The sequence below is a fragment of the Wasmannia auropunctata genome, unplaced genomic scaffold (assembly GCF_000956235.1).
Source record: "Wasmannia auropunctata unplaced genomic scaffold, wasmannia.A_1.0 LD335985.1, whole genome shotgun sequence".
Taxonomy (NCBI): domain Eukaryota; kingdom Metazoa; phylum Arthropoda; class Insecta; order Hymenoptera; family Formicidae; genus Wasmannia; species Wasmannia auropunctata.
In genome coordinates, this window is record NW_012026905.1 from 408063 (window position 1) to 433943 (window position 25881).

At 45.2% G+C, this 25881-nt stretch overlaps 3 protein-coding genes across 5 annotated transcripts; all 3 read left to right on the forward strand.

Moving 5' to 3' along the window:
- The first annotated feature begins 476 nt into the window (after positions 1 to 476).
- Positions 477 to 3263, forward strand: LOC105454412 (nucleoside diphosphate-linked moiety X motif 8, mitochondrial). Of its 3 annotated transcripts, none has more exons than XM_011697000.1 (3): positions 477 to 869; positions 1979 to 2209; positions 2764 to 3263. In XM_011697000.1, exons 1-3 carry the CDS (start codon positions 825 to 827, stop codon positions 3241 to 3243), a joined length of 756 nt encoding a protein of 251 aa, XP_011695302.1. In that variant the 5' UTR covers positions 477 to 824; the 3' UTR covers positions 3244 to 3263. The 3 variants fall into 3 exon arrangements, with proteins under 3 accessions (XP_011695302.1, XP_011695303.1, XP_011695304.1); XM_011697001.1 differs by lacking the exon at positions 477 to 869 and adding an exon at positions 1136 to 1247; XM_011697002.1 differs by lacking the exon at positions 477 to 869 and adding an exon at positions 1678 to 1749.
- Positions 3264 to 4381: 1118 nt separating this feature from the next.
- On the forward strand, positions 4382 to 13564 carry LOC105454413 (splicing factor 3B subunit 3). Its single transcript, XM_011697003.1, has 13 exons — positions 4382 to 4443; positions 4642 to 5155; positions 5837 to 6009; positions 6231 to 6727; positions 6818 to 6983; positions 7289 to 7457; positions 8305 to 8456; positions 9014 to 9169; positions 9434 to 9725; positions 9882 to 10548; positions 10631 to 10747; positions 10937 to 11315; positions 12087 to 13564. Exons 2-13 carry the CDS (start codon positions 4759 to 4761, stop codon positions 12573 to 12575), a joined length of 3654 nt encoding a protein of 1217 aa, XP_011695305.1. The 5' UTR covers positions 4382 to 4443; positions 4642 to 4758; the 3' UTR covers positions 12576 to 13564.
- Positions 13565 to 20481: 6917 nt separating this feature from the next.
- Positions 20482 to 24499, forward strand: LOC105454414. Its single transcript, XM_011697004.1, has 6 exons — positions 20482 to 20786; positions 21098 to 22184; positions 22377 to 22531; positions 22744 to 23283; positions 23362 to 23925; positions 24397 to 24499. Exons 1-6 carry the CDS (start codon positions 20482 to 20484, stop codon positions 24497 to 24499), a joined length of 2754 nt encoding a protein of 917 aa, XP_011695306.1.
- Positions 24500 to 25881: the final 1382 nt, after the last annotated feature.

A 25881-nucleotide genomic window follows, 5' to 3' on the forward strand; every position in this document is an offset into this window, starting at 1 on the left:
ATTTTATATTATTTTATAATGTACATATATAGGATGTATCTTAAATAGCGTCCACTAATTATATAATAGTTATTCTTTGTAAAAAAACTGATTCAAAAAGTACTGAATTTTTTTTCTACAGTGCTAAATAAAGCGATCACTATATACTGCATATATATATATATATATAGTATAATAATTACTGCTTCAGTGAGCATTGTAGAGATAAATCGTTCAGGACTTTTTGACTCAATTTGTTTATAAGAAATAACGCTAGTAAGCACGCTACTTATTGAGCATTCTAAAAAAAAATCGTTCAAGCTTTGTTAATTTCGACTTGTCAATTTTTTATATATTTATTATATTTGATGTATAAAGAAATAACGCTATAAATTAGAGGGCTTTATTTAAAATACACCCTGCAATGTACATATATATCTTTGTATTTTATTATTACAAGAAATATGTAATATAAAAAAATGATACGCTGCAGACCGCGAATTGATAAAATAAATAATTATCAACGATTTTAATAATTCATCTTCCTATATGATACTTTTAATATCGTCAATTAATGTATTTTATTTAATAGAAATATAAAATACGAATGAACATTGATATATCGTTACCCAATCATCTTTTTTTTTTATTCAACATAATAAAATAAGTTGGCAAAAAACCTGCTTATAGGGGAGACATCTGTTAACCTGCTTCCCGAACTGCTTCCGAACTTCACTTCAGTTGACAGTAGTCCATTCAGTCCATTGAGGCTCTCGCTCGTGTGCCTCGCGCGTCGTGGCCGTGCTGGGAGTTGAGCGATTTATGTCACGATAATCCGCCGATTGATGCAGTCACCCGCGGCGTCGATACGCCCTTTGCTACGTGCCTTCGTAAGTACTTTCACGTACCGTCGCGAGCATTTCAAGAATCGCGTGAGAGAGAGAGTCCCGAGATCGCGCATTGCGTTTGCGTCGGACCGCCGCCATCCATCGGCCATGTGCGTCACTATATGAACTTGTCATGAATTAGGTTGAAGGCCGGTACATGCATAAACAGGTCGAGGGTTCATAGTCCATTCTTATACATATATATTTATTACAACTTTAAGATATGCACACCGATCACGGAGCTGTATTTATAACATTTCCGAGATATTACTTGAGACCCGCGTCTTGAAATAAAAACGCGGACTATGAAATACCGACCGAAGTGCAGAGTTGGGTGCAGTTGAGTGCGGTTAGAGCAAATGGGCCGGGAGAAATTTGAAAGTGAAAAATTTGAATTTCAACTTTTATATTGATACATATAATATCCGGGCCCCTGTTCTGTTCACAGTCGTGGAAAAATAGGTTGCGACATTTTTTCTATAGATTTCCAATACATATTCAATATACATAATATATATTTTATGTAGGTAAATATAATATTTTGCAAATGCGAACCACGATGTACTCTATCCTTAATCTATACAGTAACACCAATCGTGGTTTGTATTTGCAAAATATTAGCGCGTTTGTTGAAACCTATTAAAAAAAAGTGTCGCAACCGATCTGTTCACGAGTCACGACTGTATACACGTTACCGATGATTGTCGGTGCGCAATTTTTTTTTTTACTATAAGATAAAAAAAGCTACGACACCGTCAATCATCGGTAGCGTTCAGAAAGTGCGCTGCAGACGCTATTATATATATTATTATATATATTATCTTTATTGTTAAGTATAAATAGATTATCGTAAAAAACAAGAACAGATGCGATAGCGCTGCAGGTAACGTACGTTCCCCGAACGCAGCTAAATAATTATATGTTTGTATTAATATATTTTTGCTTATAGGATTAAACCTATATATGTTTACTTATAAAAAAATATATATATATATATTGTTATACATTATATTTTATTTTATAAGTTTTATTAATTTTATTAATATTTTGTATATATATACTTATATGTACTAATACTACATAAAAATAATTTTAATTGTTTTTATTTAAAGTCCATAGCGACGAAACGTGTTGACATGATCGACCCCGCACTGAAGCCCGAGGTGGTGCTGTCGGAGAGCAATCGCAAGGATTGCATCGAGAAATTCAAGCGCATCCAGGTGCCGAAGGTGAAGCACAAAGTGGCGGAAGCGGCCGTTCTGGTTCCATTATGTTTACATAAAGGAGAACTCGGTTTCTTGTACACGCTGCGATCCATGAGGCTCACGTCCAATCGCGGACAAGTCAGTTATTTGTATTTTTTAACGTAATTATTTTAAGAGTCATAAATTTATGCGAATAAGCATATATATTCTACATTTATCAATTTTTTTACTCTCTCTGAATTATTCAAATGCAATTTACATAATCGAGTTATTGAATCGAGTGAATTTAAGTGAACAGATATTCTTGGGAAAATTAAGTGTTTCACCTCTGTCGTTTTAAAATAAATTCAATAACTCGATTATATAAATTGCATTTGAATAATCCAGAGAGTGAAAATTTGCAAATTTAAAATATACATGCTTATTTACAACAGATATTTTTGTAAAAAATTAAGTCTCGCCCCTGTCATTTTGAAATAAATTGAATAATTCGATTATATAAATTGCAATTCGAATAATCCAGAGAGTAAGAATTTGTAAATGTAAAATATATATGCTTATTTGCATAAATTTATGACTTTAAAAATAATTAGCATTTACTAAATTCACTTAAATTTATTCGAGTTATTGAATTTATTTTAAAACGACGAGGCGCGCGAGACTTCATTTTCTCAACCGCATGTTTGTTATAGGTGTCCTTCCCGGGTGGCATGCGCGACGAGGACGACGTCGATCTACGAGAGACCGCGCTGCGAGAGACCTGGGAGGAGCTGAAAATCCCCAAGGAGAAGATCGACGTTTGGACCATGGGAAACCTCATCGGCAAGACCGACGTCAACGTGATGCCGGTGCTGGCCTACATCGGCGAGGTGGTGCCGGAGAAGCTGGAGATCAACCGGGACGAAGTGGAGGATGTGTTCGTGGTGAGCCTGCAGAAATTGTGCGATCCCGAGTTGATACGTTTCACGGCTTTTCGCCATCCGGCTGTGACCCTGCCGTCTTACCTGGGTGGTAAGCACCGTGTCTGGGGATTCACCGGCGCTATCACTCACATGGTGCTCGAATGCCTGGTGCCGCAGGTCTACAAGTTCAAGTACTTTTCAGTACGACCGATACTGCAGGACGAGAAGGAAAATAATTTCGGTTATGACGCGACACGTTCGAAAATGTGAAGGATTGAGTAAAATTAAAAAAAAAATTAGAATGAAGTATTAAAAACAGCGGAATTTTAATGAATTCAAATCTCGATGCTGATAGATTTCAATACTTGATAATTATGATTAAGATTATCGATATAATGAAATTATATTTTATGAAATGATATTTTTTTGCTAAATTGAATCCATTAAAATTACGCAGCTTTTTAAATTCCGTGTATAAATTTTCGAATGGTCAGTCTACCAAAATTTTATTTGGAGTTGATCATTCAATTCAAATTCCGTAAGTTTCGAACGGAATTAGAATTTAGATGTTGTATTCTAATAATGTATTTTAATAATCGTTGCAAATTTTGTATATATTTGTAATTTAATGGTTGACTAGGAAAGTTAAAGTATTAATATATATCTTTTTAACACGATTGATAAAAAAATAAAGTGAAGAAAGAAATATATATATATATTTTTCTTGTTTTCCTTTTTTATATATGATATTCAAAAAAAACAAAATATTTACAATTTTGCAGGTTTGTTTTTGTCAATTAATAAGAAGCTGTTCATCACTTATAGCATAGAAAAGAATTGTCGAATCGATTGCGTGGAACTATTTTGATATTCCATTATTTTACTCTCATAAAAAATTGTGTATCTTTAATGGACATTTTAAAAATATCATACAAGAATTACGATCGAAGAATTTCGATTTCGAAAACTTCAAAATACATTCCAAGTCGAATATGCGACACCCAATAGGTGGATTTGTTTCCTAGGGACATAAATTTTTTTTAACTAGAGTCCATAAAAGATGCAGTTTTCTATTAAATATGCACATGTATGTATATAAATCCTTTTTTTTTAAACATGACGTTATCAATGGATATACCGAATGTGGCATTCGTGATAAACATTCGTAAATCGTTGAGTTGGCGCGTCGCGACACCAGCGGGGTTCCACCAATCACGCTTGACCGCGCTTGCATAGCGCGAGCGACAGGCGCGCGTCGTTTCCGGCGGATTCCGGCCGGAGACCCCCCTTCCCTCCGCTCCGCCACACCAGCGTAAGATCCGCAAACGCCGCGCTGCCGGGAACTTCGCTCCCTCCGTTTCTCTTGCCAACGGCCACGGCGGTGGGTGCTGCGCACACCCGGTTCTTCGATCACGACCGAGAAAATCCGGAGGCATCGCCGAGCGTCGTCGCGTCGAAGGCTCGATCGAGGTAAAATAACACTCCCGGCGGCCGTCCGCCCTCGTGGCCGCCCTCCTTTTTCGCGTTACTTCCCGCGAGACACGCTATAACGTCTCGAAATTAATCTCTCCGGGCCGCGTGACGAGAGCGACGACCCGCGCGCGCGTCGTGTCGAGAGTCGATCAAGCTTTATTGAGCGCGTACACGCGCGTGTACGTACGTTTTCAGAGCATGGACTCCCGGAGACTCTTCTCGAGAGCGTAAGAGCCCTCCCCCGGTTAATTCACACCGATCGGAAGTGGGAGATACAAGGCGACGATCTGAAGCGCGAAGAGCTTACCGAAGATGTATCTGTACAATCTGACCCTCCAACGTGCCACGGGCATCACGCACGCGGTGCACGGCAATTTCTCCGGCAGCAAGATGCAGGAGATCCTCGTCTCCCGCGGCAAGTCGCTGGAGCTGCTGCGACCTGACCCGAACACCGGCAAGGTCCACACGCTGCTGACCGTCGAGGTGTTCGGCATCGTCCGGTCGCTCATGGCGTTCAGGCTCACCGGCGCGACGAAGGACTACATCGTCGTCGGCTCGGACTCCGGGCGTATAGTGATACTGGAGTACATCCCCGCCAAGAACATCTTCGAGAAGGTCCATCAGGAGACCTTCGGCAAAAGTGGATGCCGACGCATCGTCCCCGGCCAGTATCTTGCCATCGATCCGAAAGGGAGAGCGGTTATGATAGGTACTGTATATGTATACTTTTATTTCTGACTTTAGGCAGTTTTATAGAACAATGCACATTGTTCTACAAAGAAATTTTAACTCAAATTTCTCTTGCTAGTCGCACTTTAATAAAGTTATTTAATAAGTTATTACCGTACATTGGGGCTGTTACTTTTTACTTACTTCGAATGCTTGAAGCGTCTGCTGCGTTCGAAGCAAAGCTTTCAAGTCAACTTCAACATTTCGAAGTTTAAGGTGCCTTCGAAGCTTCGAAGTTTGAGAATAAATTTGTTTTTATTTTATTTTTAATTTTCTTAATTGGATTGTTTTATTGATCATTATCTTTCCTTATTTGCATAAGTATCAAGTTTAATTATTAATTTATAATATTTCAGGTTGTAATACTTTCAAATTTTTTTTTACGCGAATGTATTTTTCAAAGTTTGAATGTTCTAAGCCTGCGAAGCGAATCACCAGCCCTACTGTATATAACGTTATTAATTTTTTATTGTTACTATATATAATAATTGTATTATCCAATATTATCTTTGTCATTAAGTACCATGTGATTATTTTTTCCGTGTTTCAACTGATTAACATTGATTACAATTTTTTGTTAATATGATGGTACTTTATTGACAACAATTGCTATTTTGCCTTGACGCGAATCTGGTGTTATAGATTGTACTTATTGTTTCAGGTGCAATCGAGAAGCAGAAACTTGTGTACATTCTCAACAGAGACGCTGAGGCTCGTCTGACAATCTCTTCTCCATTGGAAGCTCACAAGAGCAACACGCTGGTGTACCATACAGTTGGTGTCGACGTTGGTTTTGAGAATCCTATGTTTGCCTGTTTAGAAATTGATTACGAGGTAAATCTAATTTTTTTTTGTCATCAGATGATTTTGAACAATAGATATGTGTCGATATCAAGTATCATATGATTATAGTTAGAGATCCGTGTTTCAACTGATTAACATTGATTACATCCTGTATCCACTATGATGATACTTGTGTGTACAATCATATATTTCTTACATTTGTGTGAAGTGCGTCTTATTTAATGTATCTCGTCGTAATTTGCGTGACTCAGGAAGCCGACAGCGATCCCACGGGCGACGCGGCGGTGAAGACGCAGCAGACGCTCACGCTGTACGAGCTCGATCTCGGGCTGAATCACGTGGTGCGGAAGTACAGCGAGCCGTTGGAGGAGCACGCCAACTTCCTCGTGTCCGTGCCCGGCGGCAACGACGGCCCGAGCGGCGTGCTGATCTGCTCCGAGAACTATCTCACTTACAAGAACCTCGGTGATCAGCACGACATACGCTGCCCGATCCCGCGGCGCCGCAACGACCTGGACGATCCCGAGCGAGGGATGATATTCGTGTGCTCGGCCACGCACAAGACGAAGAGCATGTTCTTCTTCCTCGCGCAGACGGAGCAGGGCGACATCTTCAAGATCACCCTCGAGACGGACGAGGACATGGTCACCGAGATCAAGCTCAAGTACTTCGACACGGTGCCCGTGGCGGCGAGTATGTGCGTCCTGAAAACGGGTTTCCTGTTCGTCGCCTCGGAATTCGGCAACCAGTTAGTAGAAGATACCTAACGCCCTCGCGTATGCGGCACGCGCGCGTTCAAATTACTGCGAACAACGCAACTACACTGTCCTTTTTTTAGTTACCTGTATCAAATAGCACATCTCGGAGACGACGACGACGAGCCGGAGTTCAGCTCGGCGATGCCGTTGGAGGAGGGTGACACCTTCTTTTTCGCACCGCGGCCGCTCCGAAATTTGGTGCTGGTCGACGAAATGGACAGCCTCTCGCCCATAATGGCTTGTCAGGTGATATATTTATTTTTGATAATCAAGGCACGAGTGTTTTTTCAGTCAGATATTTAGACGCACTTGAAAGTAGGTGGGGGACGCTGACTCGTGCGTCTCTTTCCTGTGGAAATGTGCGATAGCAGAATTCTCTTCGTCGCCTTTGGTTTGTTATTGCAAATTGAAGTGAATACTTGGAGAGACAAGCGTACGCCTGTAATCGTCTGATATTCTCGCTTGTCGCGTCTAACTCGGTGGGGGGAGGGGAGGGGGAGGAGGCGAGCAGCGGACGTTTCATGGGAAACTTTTTTGGATTTTGGCCGTAGGTAGCGGATTTGGCGAACGAGGACACGCCGCAGTTGTACATCGCCTGCGGACGAGGACCGCGGTCCACGTTGCGGGTGTTGCGCCACGGCCTCGAGGTTTCCGAGATGGCCGTGAGCGAGCTGCCTGGTAACCCGAACGCGGTGTGGACCGTGAAGAGAAGAATCGATGGTTAGTCGAAAGATAATTTCCACGTACCCAATTTTGTCTGCATGTTTTCACTTGACTTGCTTACTCGACAGTCGACAAGTTTTAGCTTGTCTCTTCTCTTCTCGTTGAGATCTTACTTTCCACACACACACACACGTATATATCTCGTCTATCTCTGTCCTTTTTTTAAAAAAAGAACTTGTTTCTAAAGCGACGAGGTATGAAATATTCAGTCTTATGCAGTCAGCGTCGAAAATATCGTAGACTTTTATTATTTCTATTATTTTGTTTTCTTTCATTCTCCCCCCTTTTCTTTTACGAAAGTGGATTGTAAGTGACTCAATAAGCTATAATTTGAACAAATTTGCGTGAAGCTTTGGGGTAAGAACACTTAGTATACTTAATGTAACTTGGAGAAGAAAATCGTAGTTTTTGCTTTAAAAAGAACATTTAAAAAAAAACGAGCGGCATCGGTTTTTTTGTAAAATGATATTAATGAACCTGGTGGCTTGATACACTCTTATCAAACACCAGTTCTCTCTTTCAGGATGCCAGCGCGCTATTGGTTGACCCACAGAACTCTGAATGACCGAAAGGTAAGGGACGTCGGCGCGAAATTGGCACGAGTTAAAGAGTCGATTTGTTCGACGAAGCTAATATTAAAAAAAAATAATAACTAACGAAAGCCCGTCGACTCTTTCCGTGCCCCCACGACAGCGTGCGCAGTTTCGAATAAATCGAGGACTATCTAAAACTTATTACATATCTCTCTCTCTCTCTCTCTCTCTCTGTGCAAATTCAAATATTCAATTTGACGACGCACTTTCCCTGAGTGTACTGAGGATGAGCTGTGTAATTTTGATTGCAGAGGAATATGATGCATACATCATAGTGTCCTTCGTGAACGCCACACTCGTACTCAGTATCGGCGAGACTGTCGAGGAAGTGACGGACTCGGGTTTTCTCGGTACAACACCGACCTTGAGTTGCTCCGCATTGGGCGAGGACGCGTTGGTGCAGGTACAAATGGAAAAATTATAATCGTATCGTATTCGGTGGGCACTCCATGCGTGAACCATGCATCCCATATTGCTACGATCGAACCGTTGCGCTAAGTTTCAGAGTAATGTAAAATTGAAGTAAGTAAAATTCTCGTTTCGGTCACTAGAACATATATTTCAAATTATAAAATTTGTAAATAAATTACAAAATCGTAAATAATATTCCTCGAAATTGGCAAATTAATTTAAAAAATCTGAAAAATAATCCACGTTGAAAAATTTATATTTTTGGGACGGAATGGTTTATGCATGGAATAGTAGACTTTTTCTTTTAATTGCACTCGGTATCTCCGGCACCTGGTCGACCACGTGCCGGTCGCAAAAAAGTGCTAGAATATTCGGGCTCATGCATCGTTGGAACGTTCCGGATCTAATCCAAACTTTCCTGGTATTACAGGCCCAACACAACCATAATGCAGAAATCTTTTAATTTTTATCCAATATACATTTTGCTTCATTATTATTATTAGATACGCGATGTGTGAAGTCGTACGATTTAACTATCTAAAATTTCAGGTGTATCCCGATGGTATACGTCACATACGAGCGGATAAGCGCGTCAACGAGTGGAAGGCACCCGGCAAGAAGACCATCGTGAAATGCGCGGTCAATCAACGTCAAGTCGTGATCGCCCTCACTGGAGGGGAACTGGTCTACTTCGAGATGGACCCTGTATGTATCTGCAAACGGTTCCCTCCTAACGTACACGCGACTTATTGACGATCGCATTATTTGTTCTCTCTGGGGTGTCTAATCCTTGTTCTCAGAGGTGTAAAGGATGCGAAGAGCATAACCACTCATTTCGTCTTGCACGGCCAATCGAGCTAAGCCTGTCTCGCTTAGTGGTTGGGAGACTGATGGGAGAGTGAACAAGACACCGTTGAAATTTCCCGTCAATGATCGGCTTCCTAAGTAAATCCGTGCGAATCTTTTCAGACCGGACAACTGAACGAGTATACGGAAAGGAAGAAGATGCCCTCGGAGGTAATGTGCATGGCCCTCGGGAACGTGGCAGTGGGCGAGCAGCGCTCGTGGTTCCTTGCCGTCGGGCTGCAGGACAACACGGTGAGGATAATATCGTTGGATCCCTCGGACTGTCTGGCTCCGAGGAGCATGCAGGCATTGCCAGCGGCCGCGGAGAGCTTGTGCATCGTGGAGATGGGCGCCAAGGAGGCCGACAATTCCGAGGATGCGGCGCCGCAGCAATCCAGTTTATACCTGAATATAGGTAAATATATCTTCAGTTGTACACAATTATATTTTTTGTTTGTGACATCTATATTTTTTGTTTGTGACATTTAAAACTTATGTTTAAAAAAAAAGATAAATGATCGAATCGCGCCTTTTAATACACGTTGTACGATACGGTCGCCGTTAATTCCAGGTTTGCAGAACGGTGTCCTGCTCAGAACTGTGTTAGACCCGATTTCCGGCGATCTCGCGGACACGAGAACGCGCTACCTGGGCTCCCGGCCCGTGAAGCTCTTCAGAATACGAATGCAGGGCAACCAGGCGGTGCTGGCGATGAGCAGCCGCTCCTGGCTGAGCTACTACCACCAGAATCGTTTCCATCTCACGCCCCTGTCGTACGAGAGCCTTGAGTTCGCGTCGGGCTTCAGCTCCGAGCAGTGCCCGGAGGGTATCGTCGCCATATCGACGAACACGCTGAGGATCCTCGCGCTCGAGAAACTCGGCGCCGTGTTCAATCAGGTGAGCTTCCCGCTGGAGTACACGCCGCGGAAGTTCGCGATTCACGCGGACTCCGCGCATCTGGTGATCATCGAGACGGAGCACAACGCCTACACGGAGGAGACAAAGCAGCAGCGACGGCAGCAGATGGCGGACGAGATGCAGGAGGCGGCCGGCGCCGAGGAGGCCGCTGTCGCCCGGGAATTAGCGGAGGCCTTCATGTCGGAGGAGCCGAACGAGGCGGTTTTCGGTGCCCCGCGAGCGGGCCCGGGCCTCTGGGCTTCTATGCTGCGACTAATGGCACCGACCACCGGAGAAACGTTCGAAGTTCATCGATTCGAGCAAAATCTAGCCGCGTTATGGTAAGCGAGGAAGGGACAGTCGATCTTTTCTCATCTTTGTGATTATCCGATATTATAAATCTGTCTTTTTTTTTTTTTTCAGTCTTTGCCTCGTAAAGTTCGCCAATCAAGGTGACCAGCTGTTTCTCATTGTTGGCGTCGCGAAGGAATTTCAGCTGAATCCTAGAGTTAGCAATGGCGGTTTTCTTTACACATACAAGTAAGATATCTCCTTCTATTTCGAGAATTTTTGCCTGATATAATTAACAGATAACTAAACTGATGATCATTTTTGACCTTCTGTATTTTGATGATAAGTCCTGCAGTGCTGATATTTATAGTGTCTTTCGACGAGCGTGACATTTTACGCGACGGAAATAATCAAAAGTAATTGCTCTCGGTGTTCCAGAGTAAATGCGGAGTGTACCAGTATTGAGCTGCTGCACAAATCCCCGTTAGACGAGGTGCCGCTGGCCATTTGTCCGTATCAGGGACGCGTGCTGGTTGGCGTGGGCAGGATGCTGCGGCTCTACGACATGGGCAAGAAGAAGTTGCTGCGTAAGTGCGAGAACAAGCACATACCCAACGCCGTCGTGTCGATCAACGCGATCGGCCAGCGGATCTACGTCAGCGACGTGCAGGAGTCCGTGTACGCGGTGCGATACAAGCGCCAGGAGAATCAGTTGATCGTTTTCGCCGACGACACGCATCCCAGGTGGATCACGACGACGTGCGTGCTAGATTACGACACCGTCGCCACCGCCGACAAATTCGGAAACATAGCTGTGGTGAGTTCACATCTCCGCGTTGCATCCCACCTTCGTCATTTGTGTGACAATTCAGGGTTGCCACGAAACTGGAAGTCAGGGAATTTTACAAATTTTTCTGGAAAATTAAAATTCTTAGCTTTAAAAAAGTTTAATATGCATATGTCACACACTTATACAATTTTGTTAGCTAATGTAAATATCTCTTTTTAATAGAGATTTAAAATGTTTCACTAACAGCATTAGAATTTTCAATTTGTCTACTTTTTGTTGGAATTTTAAATTTATTTAAAACTTCGCTAAAACTTTTTTTTAAGTTTCTTGTGTCACTTGTGAACAAATTATAAAATTAAAATTGACTTTATATTTTTATCATTCTTCTTTCAAGTTTGTAAATATTTGTATAATAGCAAGATGGAGATTCCAATAAACAGAATGTAGTTTTTATCAAAAAGAATCTATATTTACGTGTTTCTTGTATTGTAAGCAGAGGAAAAGAAATGTACACATATATAAAAGAAAAAGATAAAGGAATACTAACAACTTAACAATTAAGTGCAAGCAATGTCGAACAACAGTAATAGTAATTAATATTGCTACGTTAAATTGTTCTCTCAACAAAATATTTAACGGTTTCCAAATAGTTTTCAAACCAAACGAACCTACAAAAAAATTTTTTAATATTATTGAAAGTCAGGGAAAAGTTAAGAAATTTTAGAATGTAAAATTTGTGGCAACCTTGCGAATTAACGGCCTCGGTTATATCTTAGTTTTTCCCGATCTCTTTTTCAGATACGATTGGCGACTGGCATTAATGACGACGTGGACGAGGATCCTACCGGGAATAAGGCCCTGTGGGACCGGGGACTGCTGAACGGCGCGAGCCAGAAGGCGGACACGGTGGCGTGCTTCCACGTCGGCGAGACGGTGATGTCGCTGCAGAAGGCGACCCTCATCCCCGGCGGTTCCGAGAGTCTGGTCTACACGACCCTGAGCGGAACGGTGGGCGTGCTCGTGCCGTTCACGAGCCACGAAGATCACGATTTCTTCCAGCATCTCGAGATGCACATGCGATCCGAGCATCCGCCTCTGTGCGGCAGAGATCACCTCTCCTTCCGGTCGTACTACTACCCTGTAAAAAATGTCATCGACGGCGATCTCTGCGAGCAATTCAACTCGATCGAGCCCGCGAAGCAGAAGAGCATTTCTGGCGATCTCGAGAGAACGCCATCGGAGGTGTCGAAGAAGCTGGAGGACATACGTACGCGTTACGCTTTCTAAACTTTCCGGACGCGCCAGAGGATCGCTTCGACGCGCCGTTCTTCTTTTTCAATGATCTTGGAAAATCTGTTACGGATTCTATTCAGTCCGTTAATTTTTCTTGGCCAGTAAAAAGAAAATTGAATTTTTTTTCGGAAGGCAGAAAATCGGAATGCCGAGACGGGAGCACTAATATTGGAAGAGAAGTAAGTTTCTATTAAATTTATTTGTACTCGTTGCGTGATATTGAATGCGACGATTCCGATCGAGTCAATCGTGCAAATCAAATTCCGTTTATACACCGTAATCGCATATAAAAATTCGATTTAAAGTATATTCACGCTGTGTAAAAATTCAAGATTTTCTACATGTACGATAGCTTTATTATATAGACATAAACTTTTAGAATCGTACATATACGTAAACATCGAGATGTGATGTGACGAGGAGCGCAAATTAAGATTACAATTCGATAATTGTAAAAAAAAATTAAAGAAACAGCGGTGTTATTATTTAATAATATATAATATAATTATTGAATTATAATTTTAATTTGCACGCTCCTCGTATATTCAATTTCTTTGAAGTGAACTGTCAGTAATGAAAAAAAAATAACAGTATTTTAATAGCTTTAGGGTGACACATATAAACTTTTTGTATTTCCGTAACAATTAGCGGAACCGCTATGATGAAAAGCTATCTGACACTTGTAAGTGTGAAACTCATTTGGCTTTCCGTGAATGGATTTTAATCATATTTGTACCACAGGGGTGTAGATATATAAATGTAATGACGTCATTTCATCACTATGTATACCGTATACAAACTATGGCATTGCCACATTCGAATTGCATCAGCGATTAAAGCAATTAATTTCCACTTATTGTGGTCTTGCAAATTTTCGCATTAACTCATGATCCATCGAATCTAACATCAATTCCTCGCCTAATATTGATTTGTATATCCATTCAGCACACGAATATCTTTGAATATATTTATTAAAGGAGAAAGCTCTCTTTCCTTTTTTTTTCCTTTCAAGGGACGCGATGTAAGTAACGTCTCGAGCGAAGTATACTTTTCGTAAACAAATATATAACTTGCGAAATATTTCTCGTAAAACACATCTTTTCATGAGCGAGACGCTGCAGCGTATTCTTTACAAGAAGGAGGACACTTCTAGAAATAAATGTTCTTCTTAAATTAGTAATGTATATCTAAAGCTGCAGATCTTGAAGAATATAGGTTTTTCCAATAACTGATGTATGTATACATACATATTTTTTTCTTGTAAGATTTTAGATCATATATACATATGTCCATTATTCTCGGTTTACAAAATCACCTGCTTTTCTTGAAATTTTTCTAACTTTAATCTTTTATAAACCGGAGCATATATAGAGGTCGAATCCGAGCCCTGCTAATTACGAGTCGATTTTCTTCAACACAGAGCCACCGCGTCACCCCAAGTTTTTAGAGTAAATCTTTCTATTCGATCCGTGAATATTTTTTTCCAATGATGGATCTTTGAACCATCAGAAATTACAGTACCGTTAGTACTCCACAGTTCTAAAGCTCCCGAATAGCCTTGGTCTCTTCAACAAAAGTCTTCATTCTGTTCGTTTTTAAAGTTTGCTTTCATTATAGTTTCGTTACAGTTGCAATTTTTATGAGAAGATATAAGCCGCTTACTTAACCTTCCCTCTGCGGAGCAATCGGACTTGTTATTAGGATATCTTATTGCAGCCACGTATAAAGAAGTCCTGTTCTCATTCCGTTTTTTTTTTAATCATTAGAGGAAAATGGCGCTGACTTCTTAAGAGATTATATTTTGAATATTTTGAATGAGGAATAAAATAAAAAATCTTGCCGATGTTCTACATTTAATAGTAAAATTATTGTTTTCGTATATTTAAATACAGAATCTTAAAAACAGTCCAAGGAAGATTCGAATCGAAAACGAGAGATTTCGAGCTTACGAAAATTCAATGCAAATTGATAATCAGATCGCGGAACGTTTTAATATCGCATCGAATTAATATCCGAATCACACTTTTCACAAAAGATACAAGATTTCGATCCGCACACTGTCTGCAAATAGAATCTCGCTATTTAAGGATATCCCGGCACCTGAATTAGAACAGTGGAACGATGAATCCATCTACGTTATGCGCCGATGGCATAACTAGGTGAGCATGCATCCCGGCGATGCATTCATCACTCAATTGCATCTCCCTCCTCTCCTCTGCCCCGCTATTCCCATGCACATGATTACGCACACGTATACGCACACACACACACACACACACACACGCCGCGGTCTCCTCAAAGCATTCTATAACTCTTCACGCGCGTGGATGCACCGCACTCCACCGTTAGATTTGAGTAAAGGCAATGCAAGCTTTGTTGCAGAAGCGAAATTTAAGGACTTTGGTCAGAAATCGAAAGTAGATTTCATTATTTAATGTTATTTAATGCTTGTAATTACCTAATTATTGAATAATACGCGCGTTAAAGATAATTTCGTGCTTCTCGAAAATGAGAAAATAATAAAATTTAAGCATTCGTATCTCAAATGACATTCTAAATTATTCTAAAATATCTACATTTATCTTGAATTTTTACGTCTTTTTTTCATAAAAAATTGGTTAATGATTAAGCGAGAATTGAGATACGTATCTTCTGATATCTTTGGAAAATTATGGTCGGAGATACATATATGTTACTATTTTGTCGAATAAAATATTCGATGAAAAATTTATGACATTATCGATAAATCGATTCAAAGTTCGCGCGCCCATCAGGAAATAGTTTTTACCTCTCGCACATCATGTTCTTCCAATATCGAAAAGCTAGCCGTTCAAATTTGGAATCGTAACTCACTTCAATTTGATTTACACACTTGCCTTCAACGTGAGCACAGGTGCATATTGGGGTAAAACGTGCTTCGATACCGATACGCGTATACCAATTCACGCGTTAGGACATTTATAACCGCGGGTGTATCGCTTCCGAATTATCACCTCCTGAAAGGCGCGAAATGTTCAATTAAATTCAAGTCGCGTTGCCTCTCGCCAAAATATGTTCTCCCGATAGCTTTGATGATTTCTCAACAGTATCAGAAAATAATTCGACTTTCGCTTAATCTTGCATTTCTTCGCCTCGAGAGATAATAATTTCATATGTTCAAAGCCCGTATCGGACTGCACATTTTAGAGGATGAGAATTAGAGATTTAGAATTCAATCAATTAGAACGGATTAAAATTAAAGTTAGCCGATTATAGTCAAGTTATAATTTTTAATTCACAATTTCCTCGATTTCCAATATAATCTGACACGGGCTTAAGTGCGTAAGTTGAGGCGTGTGTCTCGTTCGAGAGAGAGAGATGCGATAAAATATCACATCGACATTAACGAAATAAATCCATTATACATTCGAGAACCCGCGCGTCGTCCTGTCGGGACACTTCGTAATTATCCACGTAAATTTCGCGTTACGCTCATCCCCGCAGTTTTCTCTTCCGTGCAGAAGCATAAATTACCTCTCGCGCCGTGCCTCTCGGCACGCGAGAGACGGTATTACACCCTCGTCCAATTATAGACGCGCGCCGCCGCGGCTTGTTTACCGCATCACGCTCGCGCGCTATCGGATTTACCCCGTGACCGCGTTTCGCGGAGATTAGATATTCTTAATTAGCACGTGTACGCGGCGACGAGAGCATGCCGCGCGCGCGCGCGCGCCGGACGATGAACCGTTTTGTAATAAGCGGAGATAATGAGCGCGCGCCGAGCGGAGATCGATAACCGCGCGCGCTCGAAAGAAGAATGGGAACGGGCTGGCGACCGCGAGACTGCAGAGTGCCCGTTGATGCTGCATGGTAACGCGATAAGAGAGTTATCACCGATCCCTTTGTACGTTGCGCCCTCCAGAAAGAGCGAGATAAAGATCGAAAGAGGAAAAGAGAGGGAGGGAGAGAGAGAGAGAGATGGAAAAGGGTGTGTGCACCCCGCGTTCGATAGCCATCGTCGTCGTCGTCGTCGTTGTCACCGTCAAGACAAGGAGGCTGTGCGGTGCACGCGCCGGTGGCTGCACATGTTACATGCATATATTAGGAGCAGCTCGACGATGTCGAGCGACGACGACGGCGGTGACGATCACGACGACGTGTACGTCCTCGACACGCTTCGCCAGTGGGTGCACGCGCCTTCTCTCCGGCTCTGAGAGGAGCTCGAGAACGTCGGGGAAACCTGGAGAGGCAGGTATCGAGGAGAGCCGGAGGGGTGAATTCGCGGGAGATGTGTGTGCAGCCTAGGTAACGGCCGCGTCTGTACAGGGTGTTCCACCTAACTCGATCCCATTCCGAAGCTCATTTTCCGCCTGCTCGATCTGTTACGATACGATCTTCCCCATCGCGGGGAAACGCATGAGGAAGAAATTATTACTGCGGGGGGGGGAGGTCAAAATTGTAACGATTGCATTAACTCTCTTTTGCGTTATACCAATTATAACTTTTCCTCTTTTCTGCTTTCGACTGATCCGCCACTCGTCGACAAAGGCGATGATTCCGATGAAAGGCAAAAGCGAAGCGAAATCAACACCAATTCTTTTTTCTAAAAATCAAATCCCTTTGATCTATTTCCCGTAAAAAAAAAAAGATCTGGGTTTTTAACGTTGACATGGAATTTGAGAGAGGTACAAACGAACCACCCTCTTTGCGCCAATCGATATAAAACAAGATATTTTGGTGTCCTCCATTTGAAAGAAGCAAATATGCATGATCCTTGACTCGCACAACAGGATAATTTCGATGATTATAAATTATAATATCTCTCTTCGAGCAAAATGATTTCAAGAGCGATACCCGAGAGAGCCGAGCTAAGTGGAACGCCCTATATACCGACGTCAAGAGTCTCGACAGTTGACGAGCCCGCGGACAGCAGGGTGAAAAGAGGGACGCGGCGGTGAAACCCGCTACCTACTCGTGTATATATAATATTATATACGCATATAAATGCAAATGTAACATCTCTGCGATAAATTATACATCAGTTGTAGTCTTGTCATCACCATGACATCAATGCACCCAGAAAAATTTAATTTAATATTTTGACATACTGATTTTCTGATAAAATGGAATTCCAATTAAGGAAATATAAATAATAATTATTTTTATATATAAAAATTATACTCAAAAAATTCAGTTACTTCAGTTAGATACGCGCGTTAGCGCCTTTCCCGCTAACAAAAGATATTTCTATACGCTTGGCTCTACATCACGCCTTTTAAAAAACACTATATGTGTGTAAAAAATTATATATACATATAATGGAATATATATATATATATATAAATTTTATATATATTCTATATACATATATTATGACTATATCATAACATTCATAACTATATCATTTGCTGAAAATAAACACTATAGGGCTTTCCGTCTTCGCCCGAAAATCGGTTAACGACCCCGGGCAATCGAGAGGCTTCCTGACGTGGGATATTATGTAAATTCAGCTCGTTATATCTATCATTATGGATTCGATCCGGAGGGAATAGCATATTTTCCTCGAGATACGGTCGACGACGCTTAACCGAACCCGGAGGGCGGTTACTAGGGCGCAAAAATTCCGATAAGTGAAAACCCGAGGAAATGCCGCAGAGCGGAGATTACAATCTGTGGACGGCGAAAAGCGGTCCGCCGTAACTCTCTTGGAGAGAGAGAGGATATATACATTTACCCGCGAATCTATATTTCCCGAAACATCGGGAGGTCCTGTTTTATCTTTTTCCCCGGTCTCGCTCCTCCGAGCCGGGGGCGTATTAACGTTTTACGATCACGCGATCCCGATTGATATAGATCCGCGGGGATCCCCGCGTAGATCCCGCAGCTTCTTCTTCCTTTCTCGCGCCTCTACAGCCCTCGGCGCGACGACTGCGGGGCTTCAGGGCGTCGCGGACAGAGACGGAGAGAACGCCAGAGAGGAGAGAGAGAGAGGGGGGGGGAGAGGGTTAGGATGAGGATGAGAGAGCCGCGCGAGCGAGAGAGCGAGAGAGGGCCGATCGATGCATTGAGGCGCCTAGTGGCCAGGCAGGCAAGGCACCAGGGCTCTCTCTCTCCGGCGCGAGCACGGAGCTCCAGCCCCCGTTCTGTTCACCCCTGGCCCCTGGTATACATGTATATGGCCTGCAGCGGCGGCGGCGGCGCGGCGCGCGACGCGACGCGGCTGGCTTCCCTCTGGGGAAGGTACATGGCGATGCGTGCAGTTGCGCATCGACCTCTGGGGCGTGCACAACGAGCACAAGCGAGGGTGGTGGCGGGCGCTCCTCGTGAGTGCAGCAACGACGACGGCGGTGGCAGCGGCGGCAGCGGCGGTGGTGGTGGTGGCGGCGGCGGCGGCGGTGGTGGTGGCGCGTAAGCGGGGTGGTACCCTCCGTCGTCGCGCTCTCTTCTCCGGGAGGCTGTACCCGGCGGCTCGTCGTCGTCGTTATTCACAATCGTGCCCACGGGGATGTCGTCGTCGGTCCTGCCGACGATCACTGCCGACGATCACTGCGATTCGTAGTAGCTTCAGCGTCCCACTTCGCGTCCCCGTCGTCATTCATCCCATCGCTCATCTCATCGTCGCCTCGTCGAGCCAGTCATGCTGTCATCATCCCGAGCCGCCAGCAACATCATCCGCAACGCAACGTCGGAATTGTCACTGTGATATGCTCGTTTCGCTGGCGAACTATTATGGTAAGTTCGACGTGACCGTCGAACTTCGTCCGCCCGCATCCCCTCGTCATTGATCCCAATAATGTATATTTCCAATTTTATGTCAGTAATTGTATGTACGCGACGGACGAAACGCCGACGGTGAAAATCGAATTAGCGCGAATCGCGCGCGGATGTTTAAAGTGAAACAGGTGTTCACGACGCGGCGCGTCCTCCCCCCCTTCCCTCCCCTGTTCCTCCGATACACATCTTACGAAAGGTCCGATCGATTTAAATCTCCGACCCGCTTCAGACGCGGGCTGACGCTTAATACGATTAGCCCGTGGTCCGCGGAGTGGGACACTCGCAGCTCCTGTACATATATATATATATATTATTCCAGCGCAAACACAGATTATAATTAATATTGCAGCAAAATTGTAACATTTCTGCCATACAGCTGAAAAGTTACAATGCCGCAGCAGCATTTGTAGTTATAATCTGTGTTTGCTCGAATATATTATCGCGTTAAATCATTAAGAATTGTTTCAGAGAATGTTTTACTAAAATTCAATTGGGCAGTCCTCCAAATTTCGTGATGATTATTTAGTAAATATTAAATTTTAAGTATAAATTATTATTGCACGTTTATTATATTTTAAATATAAAATTTAATAAACGGCTCACATGGCCCCTTATTTTAATTTCTGTTTAAATTTTAATCCTTCGAACCTTTGACTTTCTGATTTTTAATAAATATTACGTCAAATATTAACATTACAAATAAAGAAAACCCCTTCAGAGACATATATACGTTTCTCGTTGGCAGGAGATAGCTGATGCCGGAGGAGGATCCGACAGCAACAGTAACAGGCAGCAGTATTTTCGATCGTCGCATCGTATCGGAATCGTCTCGCTGTTGCTGCTGCTGCTGCTGCTGCTGCTGATCGCTGACGCGTCGGACGGCGGCGGCGTCGGGGGTGGTACGGGCGGTAGCGGGGGTGGTAGCGGTGGCGGGGGTGGCGGAGGCGGCGGCATTGGCAGCGGTGGTGGCGGCGGCAGCGGCGGTGGTAGCGGCGGCGGCGGCGGCGGTATCGGCATCATCGGCAGCGGTATTGGCGGTGGCACTTGCGGGTTGGCCGAGTTGACGTGTCGGGACGGCCGCTGCGTGCCGATCGACGCCTACTGCAACGGCGAGGACGACTGCGGCGATGGCAGCGACGAGCCGGCGATGTGCACGCCGTGCAACCGCACGTACCACGGCCGCGAGGGGCACACGTACAAGCTGGACCTGCCGCGGCCCGCCGAGGAACGCCTGCCGTTCCTCTGCCACCTGACGTTCACCGCGGCCGGCCAGGGCTACGGCGAGCTGGTCCAGCTGCTCTGGGACGCGTTCAGCGTCGGCCGCGTCGACGCGAACGCCGACAACTACTTCACCAGCTGCCCCGAGGGCTCGCTTCAGCTCGCCGAGCTCGGCCGTCACTTCACCGGCGGCTCCTGGTGCGGCGTCAGCGAGGGTCGCGCATCCTATTATAGGTTCTTTATCTACCTTATACTATCTCTTCACCTCGCCGTTCCGCGAATCTTCAATTTTTCCCTGGTTAAAGAATGCTGCGAGGAATATTTCGGCGGGATATGAAAGGTCACTCGGTCTCGGATCTGCAAATTTAAAGAGCTTTTTATTATCACCGACCCGAGACAATGCAAAGTCTAAAATTGGGATAGAAGACCCCCTGTAAGACGTCCTTAAGATGTCTTATCCAAAGTTCCGCTTTTAGACTTTGTATGGGAATAATAATTTAATCATTAGTAATTATCATTAATGATTTATTATTGTTATTGTATAGTGAAACCAGTACGGTCACTGCCTCTATACGGCTGTTCCACGCACCGTCCGCGGTGCCGTTTGAGTTTCGTCTCCGTTACCGCTTCGTCGCGCGCAACGAGGCGGTCGCCCGGCTGGGCAAGCCGGAGCTGCCGATCGAGCGGGGCTCCCCGGTGCCGGGCACCTACTGCTCCCGCAACTTCTACGAGTGCCACCTGAAGCAGTGCCGGCTGCAGAGCCCGAACTATCCCGGCGAGTATCCGCGCAACGCGAGCTGCCTGATCACCGTGCGGCAGAAGGAGGTGCCCACGTGCAAGCACGCCATGATATCGGTCAAGAGCACCCCCGCCGGCCCGGTTGGTCTCAGCGCCACCGTGAACACGAGCCTCAGCGTCTGGCAGGACTGCTCGCCGGACCGGGACCGGCTGATCTTCCGCGACGGCGCGCGCACGGAGGACCCGGTGCTCCTGGTGTACTGCGGCGGCCCGCTGCCGCAGGTGACCGCGCGCGGGCCCGCCATGCAGGTGGAGTTCCGCAGCTCGCCGGTCGCGATACCGCTCGGCGCGTCGTCGCTGCGACTCGAGCTCGAGCTACGGGTGATCTACGTCGACTCGGACGGTCTCGACTACGCCAAGGGCACGCAGGGCTGCCACTTCTTCGTCAACGGCACCGGCGTCGGCGGCAAGCGCAGCGGCACGATACGCGCACCCCTGCACGCGCTACCGCCCGGCTCCAGCTGCACGTGGAACATCAAGGGCGCGATCGGCGACCGCGTGTGGATATACTTCTCGTCGTACTCGCAGCGCGATCTCACGACCGGCAACGGCGAGAACGGCAACGCGACCAACGGCCAGGTGACGCCGGACATCACCGCGGCGTCGGTGTGCGCGGTGAAGCTCATCTTCTGGGACGGTATACAGAGCACGGGCCAGCCGATGGCCACGCTGTGCGACGACACGCCCAAGCTGTGCGCCCACGCGGCCCTTCGTAACATCACCAGGGCGACGAGGCCGTGCACCGAAGAAGAGAGTTACCTGACGACCACGTCCAGCCTGACGTTGCGCATGGAAACGGTTCTGGGTACCGCTCTTCATCCGATTAACTTCCACGTGAGTATATGAGATATTGCATCTGTCCGGACTCCTAAAATCTCCTCATTTATCTTTGGTTTAATTATAGATCAATTCAGTCGTATAATATATTTTTTAGGGGCCCTTTTCTAAATTTAAATAAAATTATCTATTTAAAGTATATACGTTAATTATGCTGGATTCGTATAGTTTGTTAATTTCCATTTTCAGGCGCGATACGAGTTCGTTTCCACCGTGCAGACCGGCGAACCCTGGGGCGACGGTATCTGCAGCCGAATATGGCGCAAGGTGCACGTCGGCGAGGTGATGTCGCCGCGTGACGTACGTCTGTTCGGCCGGGGTGGTGCCACCAAGTTGGATTGCAGGTAGATATATACGGGGTAGCGATTGGTAGTTCAAGTATCGACTGGTAGTCGTTAGAAAGACAAAGGGTTTCTAAGCAAACGCGAATTCAAGATTTCGGCGCCGTGCAGTAGCAGGCGCTTTCTCCCTTGCCTATAGATAGCGGATTTGTTTGAACTGAAAGCCATGAATATGCATTTTGACTTTGATTACCGTGCGCCTCATCAATATGCAGGTATCGCGTGGAAGCCGGCAGTGGAGAGCGAGTCCGCTTGACGCTGCACAACGTCAGCCTGGGCGAGTCCACTATGTGCACGAGTGATTCGGACCCGCACACCGGTAAGCCGCGTTGCGTGCAAGAGGTGGGCTCCAGGGATGCGCGCCTGGTTATTTACGAAGCGCCATGGCGGGACGTGAGGCTACCCCGGGCGTGTCTGTGCGACAACACGTCGCACCTGCCGCTCACGTACATCACTTCCGGCCGCGCGCTGGAGATAACCTTCCTGGTGGACCAGCAGGCGCCCCACGAGGACTTCGAGACGCTCTTCTTCTACGCCAGCTTCGAGCTCCTTCGCGTGCCGGAGTGCCCGCGGAAGCAGCGGATCCGCGGCGAGGGTGGCGAACTGAGATTCGTCAATCCCCCGCTGTCGCGACCGGACATCTACTGCGAGGGTCTCCCGTGGCTGGTGGAGGCGCACGAGAACCGGTCGCTCTTCGTCCTGACCTGGGGCTGGTTTCTGCCGTTGGAACCACCGCCGGTCCCCGGTCCCGAGACGTCCGGTGGTACCGGCGTCAGCGCCGGCGGTACCGGTGTCAGTGGCGTCAGCGGCGTCAGCGGCGTCAGCGGTGGCAGCGACGATCAAGTCAAGTGCCCGACCACCAATCGCATTCTCCTCTACTCCGGCTGGCCGCTGAAGCTGCTGAAGGTGGTGTGCCCGGCGGAACCGGGCGCCCGCGAGTTCACCGTGCACGTGTTCTCCCAGGAATGGCTCGGCCCGACGGAGGAGGGCAAGTGGCCGGGTCCACCGAGACCGCCCGCGCTACTGCTCGACTTCGTGGCGCGGGAGGCCGGCCAGGCGGCCGCCTCCTGGCTCGAGATCTCCAAGAGTCGCGCGGCCCTGCGCCGTCAGCTACGTCTTCCGGAGAGGATCGCCGGCGGTATGATCGAGAACGAGACGAACGGCGTGCCGTCGTACATGGGTGACTGCCCGCACAAGTGCCCGGAGCTGGGCGCGTGCATCGCCGCCAGTCTCTGGTGCGACGGCCACGCGCACTGCCCGTCCGGTCACGACGAGGCCAACTGCGGGAACGGCGCGCGGCTACTCGGACTGCTCCCGCCCACCATATGGCTGGTCGTCGCCGGCGTCGCTGGAATTGTCACTGCCTTCGCGTGCCTATTCACTATTCTTATTAGCAGGTAACTCGACTTCGTTTGAAAAGGAAATCCACGTTAATCATCACCTTAGATCGCATTAAATATCAATATAGAATGGCAAAATTATTACGTAATAATTGCAGAGTGGATTTAAAGCAAGTGTCTAACGATGCAGAAATTATTACTGTTCTCTTCATTGATTGAGATTTTTAGTCCTTTAGACTGGACTCCTTATATTTGCTAGATTTATTAAACTTCCCATCCTTGTATTTTCCCAAATCTTTTGGGTTCTAGAAGCCAACAAAATTATCACATAATTTATCTCTCAGCTCAACAAAATTATCATATACTTTATCTCTTATATATTTTCTATAAAATATGTGGAAGTATTCAGATTTTAATCTTAAACTCAGATTTTAAAGGACGAAAATATAATTAAGAAAATACAATGTATTAATGCGCCAAATAGGCAGAACACCTTTCCCCTTTATCTTCACCCCTCGTCTCTTCTAGATCCAAAGCTCATACAAAGAGATTTCACTACAAGGGGCCGAAGAAGAGCAAGAAGCCGCGACGTGCACCGACCGAGGAGACGCTTCTCGGAGTGGCGTCCTGACAGCAGCCGCCCGGTTTCGTGGAGTACATTCACGTGGACCGGGAAACGACTGTCTAGCGACGTTAACTCTGTGCTTCACCGTCCAACTGACTAACTCTACTCGACAAATCTCCTCTCCCCGTGGTGCCATATGTATAATCCGTGCAGCGGATGGCCGGAGATTCCTCGGAAACTCCGCCACCGTGTCTCTTCCTTTCCCCTCGTTCGTTTCCTCCCTTCTGCCCTCCCGGGGACACGACCTCGCTCGGTTGTGTTCGTCCTCATTATGGTCTGCCTGCGTCGACTCGAGTCGAGTCGAAAAAAAAAAGATCTATCCATCGAATGTCTTCTGTTCGCAAGGTATATTAATTAGTACTTATTTGTGATAGAGTCCTCTATATGTACTTAATTAAAATTACGCGCTGTGTTACCTCTATGTACACAGACACACATAAAAACACACACACATGCGCGCATATACATACATACATACGTACATACATGCATACATACACGCACGTGCGTGTGCGAATCTCTCGACTTAGGTGTAGTTTTAAGCGTGTCTCGACGGACGGAAAGTATAAATTCCCGTGAAGCTATTCGCGGCACTCGGGCGAAGTCTACCTTTCAAACGCTATTATTACCTGACGATACGCTAAATCGCGCGTTCTCACGTATAGTGATAATTATTTTAGAGACTAGAAGAAAGAGAAAGAGAAAGAGAGACAGAGGACGAGTCGCGTGTCTCTCTCGTGGATTATTCTAACAAAAGATATAGATATATATATATATATATATATAAAATATATAATAGATTAGAGAAAACAAAACTACGTTTTACGAATAAGATCATATATTTCAGAATTATATGGATAATGAGATTTAATTGAAACGATGTTGAAATATAAAGTGTGTAGCTAACCGATGAAGACAACAGGTCAGGGTTCGTAGAATTTAGTATATACATGTATAGAAATGAGGACGCTCCGCCGCGGCGAGAACCCGGCGCGGCGGTCCCGCGGCGGGACTCGAACAAAATATACTGCCTTTTTCGCACGTGGAGATTGTTCTGATGTTCGAAATGGAAAAATTTCATTAAAGATCTCTCGATTCAAAAGCGCTCCGTAATATCGCGTACACACACACCCACACACATACACACACACACACACACACGCACACATACACGCAAAAAAAAAGGGTTCATTTCGTCATAATCCTCCGTATCTTCCAAAATACATCATTTTTACAATATTCCTCTACTACAAAAATATACACTTTATTTTTATATATTATTAAAATATATTAATGTTATCGATTATTATCGAGCCAGCAATTTAAATTGATGATCTGCGTTCGCGATTCCCCCCTCCCCGTCGCACATTCAAGTGCGTCATCCGTTG

Excerpts from the sequence above, each read along its gene's own strand:
- LOC105454412 (XM_011697000.1), top strand. The coding sequence starts at position 825 with ATGCAGTCACCCGCGGCGTCGATACGCCCTTTGCTACGTGCCTTC. Across the intron at positions 870-1,978 it reads GCCCTTTGCTACGTGCCTTC|TCCATAGCGACGAAACGTGT; the intron begins GTAAGTACTTTC and ends TTTTATTTAAAG. Across the intron at positions 2,210-2,763 it reads TCACGTCCAATCGCGGACAA|GTGTCCTTCCCGGGTGGCAT; the intron begins GTCAGTTATTTG and ends TGTTTGTTATAG.
- LOC105454413 (XM_011697003.1), top strand. The coding sequence starts at position 4,759 with ATGTATCTGTACAATCTGACCCTCCAACGTGCCACGGGCATCACGCAC. Across the intron at positions 5,156-5,836 it reads AGGGAGAGCGGTTATGATAG|GTGCAATCGAGAAGCAGAAA; the intron begins GTACTGTATATG and ends TTATTGTTTCAG. Across the intron at positions 9,726-9,881 it reads CAGTTTATACCTGAATATAG|GTTTGCAGAACGGTGTCCTG; the intron begins GTAAATATATCT and ends CGTTAATTCCAG.
- LOC105454414 (XM_011697004.1), top strand. The coding sequence starts at position 20,482 with ATGTGCACGCCGTGCAACCGCACGTACCACGGCCGCGAGGGGCACACG. Across the intron at positions 20,787-21,097 it reads GGTCGCGCATCCTATTATAG|TGAAACCAGTACGGTCACTG; the intron begins GTTCTTTATCTA and ends GTTATTGTATAG. Across the intron at positions 23,926-24,396 it reads TTCACTATTCTTATTAGCAG|ATCCAAAGCTCATACAAAGA; the intron begins GTAACTCGACTT and ends CGTCTCTTCTAG.